Source organism: Diaphorina citri, unplaced genomic scaffold, assembly GCF_000475195.1.
Source record: "Diaphorina citri unplaced genomic scaffold, Diaci psyllid genome assembly version 1.1 scaffold3876, whole genome shotgun sequence".
Lineage (NCBI taxonomy): Eukaryota > Metazoa > Arthropoda > Insecta > Hemiptera > Psyllidae > Diaphorina > Diaphorina citri.
Window position 1 is genome coordinate 24,393 of NW_007381276.1, and position 6,941 is coordinate 31,333.

The 6,941-nt window shown below is 38.5% G+C and overlaps 1 protein-coding gene and 1 long non-coding RNA gene across 2 annotated transcripts; one reads left to right on the forward strand and one right to left on the reverse strand.

Moving 5' to 3' along the window:
• The first annotated feature begins 433 nt into the window (after positions 1 to 433).
• LOC113472100 lies at positions 434 to 823 on the forward strand. Its single transcript, XR_003394556.1, has 2 exons — positions 434 to 535; positions 604 to 823. It is a non-coding gene; the product is annotated as an uncharacterized LOC113472100 (long non-coding RNA).
• A 253-nt stretch (positions 824 to 1,076) lies between these two features.
• LOC103520639 (ras-related protein Rab-8A-like) lies at positions 1,077 to 3,466 on the reverse strand. The gene is made up of 3 exons (XM_008485739.3): positions 3,312 to 3,466; positions 2,770 to 2,772; positions 1,077 to 1,406 (listed from the first exon to the last, which is right to left on the reverse strand). The coding sequence occupies exons 1-3, from the start codon at positions 3,459 to 3,461 to the stop codon at positions 1,311 to 1,313; spliced, it is 249 nt and encodes an 82-aa protein (XP_008483961.2). The 5' UTR covers positions 3,462 to 3,466; the 3' UTR covers positions 1,077 to 1,310.
• Positions 3,467 to 6,941: the final 3,475 nt, after the last annotated feature.

The following is a 6,941-nucleotide window of genomic DNA, read 5'->3' on the forward strand; positions in this document are numbered from 1 at the left end:
AAGCAGAACTTATCACGTTACAGGTTGAGAGGTGTAGCATGAGCTATGGAAAGGAGAATAAGATCCGGCAAGAGTTTCAATTGCTTAAAGTTAATAGACTTGAGCATCAATACAAGTCGGAAATTTCAAGTGATAAGGATTTTACTCCACGAATCACTGAGCACTAAACGCGCGGAAATAATAGACAAACTGTACACACTAACGACTCGACTGGCGAATTGATGTGAAACATCAAATATCGAAAATGAAAATTACGAAAGAAGAGTAAACTACAAAACAACAACGGTAATAATCATATTTGATTTTATTCAAAATGAACATCTAACAATCCTTTTACAATCCTTTTGTTTCTCTGGTCTTTTTTGGTGACATTTCATCTTTCATTTCGTAAACCATCTAATAATCCATGAAATTATGTAACATTAAAAGGATCTTACTCCACGAATCACTGAGCACTAAACGCGCGGACGCGGAAATAATAGACAAACGGTACACACTAACGACTCGACTGGCGAATTGATGTGAAAGTTAGTAGGTACCCCGGTTCAATCACCCACCAGGGGTGAATGGAGGGACTACTTGAATTGATGTGAATGTTAGTAGGTACCCCGGTTCAATCACCCACCAGGGGTGAATGGAGGGACTACTTTAGAAAAGGTAGTTGAGACAATTTTTCGGCGCATGAAGTATGAAGTTTTTCGAGGAATAGGGCCCAAGAAACCGAGTACCCCTTTGAATATTTCAAGAGATTTTATGGACAAGGATAAACACAGTCTGTTCTCTTGTAACTTGGAATGCAAAGTGGATTTTTCCGCCAAAACGCGATTCCAAGTAATAAATAACCGACAATAATGGCCGGGTCAACAAAGTCAGTTTAAACTCCGTTTAATTTTATCTTTTGGGTTTAGCAAATCTGATTGGTTGATTTCAAAAATTTCCACAATTTTTAGAGAATCAGATTGCTTAATCCAAGAATTTCACTCAAATGGACTTTCGGCCGGGTCAACAAAGTCAGTTTAAACTCCGTTTAATTTTATCTTTTGGGTTAAGCAAATCTGATTGGTTGATTTCAAAAATTTCCACAATTTTTAGAGAATCAGATTGCTTAATCCAAGAATTTCACTCAAACGGACTTTAAACTCGTTTTGTGGAACCGGCCATAAATAAATCCATATCCTCCTAGGCTAGAGATGCTAGTCTAGCATATGCTACACCTCAGGGTAGAGAATACAGGGGTAATATAGTCATCGTCGTTGTCGTATTTATATCAAGTTTAGTCAGAGCAGAGTATGAGGGGCAGGATATTTACATCATAGAATTGAGCACTTGGATAGCCAGGAAGGAGGTTTTCTGTTGGGTTCCGAAGATTTCACATGAATGCCGCCCTTGGGTGGATTGGACGCTTCCTGCAGACATTGGAGAAGAGAGAAACAATGGTTAGTGGTGAGAAATCAAGTTACTATGTAAGTATGTAATAAGTCATAGTATTCAGACTTGGGTTTGTAGAATTAAAGAAAAAATCTTGGATCTACGGGATAAAAAAATTCCAACATAAAATGCGTGATGATAGGTCATAGTATTCAGACTTGGGTTTGTAGAATTAAAGAAAAAATCTTGGATCTACAGGATAAAAAAATTCCAACATAAAATGCGTGATGGTTGCTAATTTTACAAGCGTGCTACAATGGGTCGTATCGGGGGAGAAATTAAAATAAAAACTTCTTTAACAAGCTGAAAAAACAACACACTGACAGAAGAAAAAAAAAACTACAGAAAAGAAAACAGAAGAGATTTCAAGCTTTTATATCTGTCTCTAAAAACACCTGAGGCATTTGTACAGCGATCTAAAAGTAGATAAAATCTACATAGGACTATAGTATAGATCTGAAGGCAGATTTACTTTCCCGTAGCAAAACCTGGGCAAAACAACAATACTACGAGTATGTTCAAAAAAACTACAGAAAAGAAAACAGAAGAGATTTCAAGCTTTTACACCTGTCTCTAAAAACACCTGAGGCATTTGTACAGCGATCTAAAAGTAGATAAAGTCTACATAGGACTATAATATAGATCTGAAGGCAGATTTACTTTCCCGTTGCAAAACCTGGGCAAAACAACAATACTACGAGTATGTTCTGCTATTAAACCAAATGAAAGCACACACAACACAGAAACTCCACAGTACAGTAAGTAATAGGTCATAGTATTCAGACTTGGGTTTGTAGAATTAAAGAAAAAATCTTGGATCTACGGGATAAAAAAATTCCAACATAAAATGCGTGATGGTTGCTAATTTTACAAGCGTGCTACAATGGGTCGTATCGGGGGAGAAATTAAAATAAAAACTTCTTTAACAAGCTGAAAAAAACAACACACACTGACAGAAAAAAAAAAGTGCAGAACCCAGCATTATTGAATTAAAAAAAAAGAAACTCTTGTCGCTTTGAACAAGGGTTGTGCCAAACCGTGTTCTTAAAGTTGACACCATACCCTGTAGTTCAAATTGAGAGCATTTTTGAACTCCTGTGCAAAAACTACAGAAAAGAAAACAGAAGAGATTTCAAGCTTTTACATCTGTCTCTAAAAACACCTGAGGCATTTGTACAGCGATCTAAAAGTAGATAAAGTCTACATAGGACTATAGTATAGATCTGAAGGCAGATTTACTTTCCCGTAGCAAAACCTGGGCAAAACAACAATACTACGAGTATGTTCTGCTATTAAACCAAATGAAAGCACACACAACACAGAAACTCCACAGTACGTTACCTTCTGCTCAGGACAAATTTCCCATCACCAAAGTAAAGACATGAGGAAACAAAGAAGACATAACAAGGAATGAGTTAACACAACTTGTTCTTTTCTTTAACCATAATTTTCAAACCGTTTGTCTGATTTTGATGAAATTTTGAGAGACTTTTTTTTCATTACACTTTAGGTCCAATTGGGTGTTCAGGGGACACCTACAGAGCGGAGGTCTGCAATTTACCGAATCCCACATCACTAGTTTATTAATCCAAAAGTTTTGGAAGAAAAGACACAGTCCCCTGCAATTAGTTTTAATTTTCAGGAGTGTGACAAATTCTGAATGGTAAGTAAATGCGGAACCTAGTGCTTCTCGAAAAAAAAAAGAAAAAAAATGAACTTTGAGCTTTTCTATTTAGTGTTTGTTTATAACATCTGAATGTGAGCTCAGCATTGAATTTTCGCCAGCGAAAAACTTCAATTTCGGCACTTGGTCCATTTACTATCACGAACACCAACATTTAGGTATTTGAATGCTATCTGAGGTATATTAGTTATGTACGTACCAGTTTCTTTTCGGTCTGGGCCTTAATATCACGGGCTAAGGTAAAGAACGCATCTTCCACATTTATCGAGTTCTTGGCGCTTGTCTCCATAAACTTGATTCCGTATTCTATTGCTAACTGTTCGCCTCGCTCCCTTGACACCTGTGGCATAGAGGAAACAAAGTTAGGTACTTCAATGTACTTGCTTTTCGTGTTAATCTTAAAGAGGAGGGCTTTTATTAACAATTTACTTTGCATATACTTAGGTATAGGGAGGTGAGAAACTATACTAAACTTGGAATCAAAACCTGAATCTCCATCTCCGGCGTAATAAGTATTTATGATCAATGGAGCTCGCGAGTCTCAGAAGAAATTTTTTCAGGTTTTCTAAATTTTGGTTCAAGTGGATTGGAATACCTCACATCCCTTCTGGCACACATCAATTGTTAAGAGTAGATTTAAAGGTTGACGGGGTCAGAATTATAGTTTGTGAACCAAGGTGGACTGAGTACTCAACCTTACATTAACATGCGTGTTTATATTCATTTACAATAGATCCTCAAATTACTCCTTTATTTTTTAGACCACACTGTAGTTGCTGAAAGGAATAGGATAACTTACTACGAATAAACTCCACAAGAAAAATGGGTTGAAAATGTATAGAGCCCACAAACAGCGAGTATCGACTTTTGGCGGTTTTTTGACGCTTTAGACAGGTTTTCGCCAGGTTTTGATGCGGTGCGTCGTTGGTAGAGTTGGTTCTGCAAAACACCAACGTAGGAACAGTGTAAATCACTTGATGTATGATTTAAAGTCTCAGAGTCGAATAATGACAAGGCTCTATAACAATTTAATGTGGCTTTTGCGTTTTTCGCCATTTACGGCGGTCTGCGCAACGTGGCCAGAATTGGTTTTCAAAGCACAGCCGTAGGAAAGTGTATTAACTGTCGATGTATCGGTTTAAAGTTCAGAGATCGGAATGGCAAGAGCTCTAATAAAACCAATGTCTGTCTGTCTGGTCTGTATGCTGTGTGTGTCCTGTCCCTGCGTGTTGTCTGTCCCTGTGTGGTGCCTCGGTACCGACTTGGAAACATAAATCCGAGATCCCTGGAGAGTTTTGCACAAAAGCCGTGATTTTTACTGGTAGCTTTAAACGGGCTAATTAATGAAAGGAAGATATAACTATTCCTTTCATTTTTTGTTCCCCTTTTTGTTATGGTCTAGCTATTATCCTGAAGTATAAGTATAAGGAGTTTTGGTTCACTTTTACTTTCTTTGAAACCTGACAATGACGATTACGTCCCTTGAGAGCATGGATGCATGTATATATGAGCTCGTTTATAACCGTTGTAATGAAGACTTTAAGACATTCCTGCCATGAGGCTAGCTGTAGAAGTTCTGACAATCTTACACAACCGCTCTTTTTGATGGCTTAAGATCCCGGAGAGTCCCGCAGAAATAGAAGGTGGGTGGGGACCACCCGCTAACTTTCCCCGTGAACGGCCGAAGCGGAGTGAGGGCAAGTAAGGAGGGTAGGTCGATGAAAAAAATACCGTCGTCACGTTTATTCATTTTAATAATTATTTACCAGTTAAGGATCATTTTCAATCACTTTTGGTTTAGACTCCAGTTTTCGAGCTTTTTATTGACATTTGTCCGCTTTTAATTTAAAGTAAAAGCCAGAGATTACTTTCTCAGTTTCTACACACTGCAGTCTGAAGTCCGTCAAACGGAGCGAGTCCTCGCGGTCATCCATACGTTCGCCGTGGACGTCCTACCCTGTTGATACGTCGCATTCTTTACTCTGCGTCTGTTCTTACTCGTAGGTCGTGTAGTTACACCAAAGTACTCTTCCCTAGTAATCGTGTCGTAAACTACACTGCGTAGCTGATGCCAGTCTCCGACATTACAGCACTGCCTTGTTTCAATGGCCTAAGATGGCCTAAGAGTCTACCGAAATTAGAGCCGTAGTTGTTCAGCATCACTCTCTTTCTTTTCCAAGGCATGAACGGCCAAAAGGACAGATACTGAGCACTTAGGAAGGTGGGTCATATGCATGACAAAGATAACGGCTTAGATCTAGAGTAGTTTGCCAGACTTCTGACTTTCGAAAAAAAACCGTGTGTGTGCAAGCGGGGGCCGAGACATGGTATAACACTTGTATCAGTGTAGATAGAGTTTCAAAAGGGAGGTAGGTGTACAGACTCATAATCATGGAGAGAGAGGAGTGGTGTTATGTATTACTATATGTCCCAAGGTTTGCAATGAATCGAATGGTGTGAAGTTACCTACTATACCACCCAATTTTACTCTGAAACAGAGATAGAGATACGTGCCTCAAGTTATTTACGAAGTTAAACTTGATTGTCCCATACCCAGTTGAAATTCTTTGTGCCAAACCGTGTTGAGAACAAGTTGTTCTCTGTTCTCAAGAAAAAAAAAATTAAGTTTATTTAGTGGAGAAAGTCAATTCAATGAATCCATGTACACTTGTAGGACATACATATGAAACTTATGTATTACATAATTACTATTATACTTTTTAACTTACGTACTACTACTTTTATAAATACATGCACACACTCAGTTAATTTTAATAAGGTACGGCTTACTATTGTAGACGTTTCGAACCTCTTCTTATTTTACAAATTAGACAGAGAGACGGATCCTTTTTAGGGTGAAGATACTATTGTCATAAATTGATGGGTAGAGGTACGAACTCGAATTATGATCTCTTATCCTCCGAACTTTAAGCATGAAGGTATATACAAGGAACATACTCTGGACACAGTTACTTAATCTCCCTAGGGACACATCTACCGAGCTTCCCAGGGACCTATAAGGAAATCTTGAAACCGAGGTTTCTTACGAGCTTACAGAAAACAGCTTGGTCAAAAATACTTAAAACTGTCCGTTACAAGGTAGTAGTTCGCACGGCCCTCCGCGCGCTTTTCTCAAAGCTTCACGGCTATCTTCAGAATACCAAAACAATTATGTGTATAGAAATATTTCCTTTCAAAAGAGTATACCAACCCGTGGGCTAGCCCGGAAAGTCTCCGAGGCATCCGCCGGAGAAAATTCTTCAAGAAACAAAGCGATATATTGAGGATTTACCAAACCGGCTAACCAATACAACAACACAGGTCCAATACAGCGTTAGTAAACAAAGAAATTACAAACCCGGTTTACCCCATATACCTCCTAAGGAATCCCCATGAAATCAGGCTTAATAAGTCAAAATGACTTTGAGATCATATACAAAAGTAACTGATTACACATTTGAAGACACAAATAAGGTCCCTGTGCCGTCCGGTCCTTTCCAAAGCATGCTAGTGGTGGTCGTATGATAGCACCGCGGTACCCATAATAACGACCACATACTATAGTGCTTACTCTTCTCGAAACTATTATAATTCTTGACCTAGGCTTTATAACTCCTCTTACGTTCGCGGTTGCACCTCCTTTACAATGAGCCCTTGTTCACACTCGACCTTCTATTTTCTGTTCACTCAAATTTGGGTACATGTTAAAATGTATCTATACACATGATGAAAGGATAACCTTATAAATAAAGGGATTTTATCTTACAGATCTTCACTTTTTAGTTATTTATCACATAAGTTCATTTTAACTCGGGTCGTACCCGTTTCC

What these genes read in the sequence shown, in the direction of transcription:
- LOC103520639 (XM_008485739.3), bottom strand. Translation starts at nt 3,461, where the DNA reads ATGCCACAGGTGTCAAGGGAGCGAGGCGAACAGTTAGCAATAGAATAC.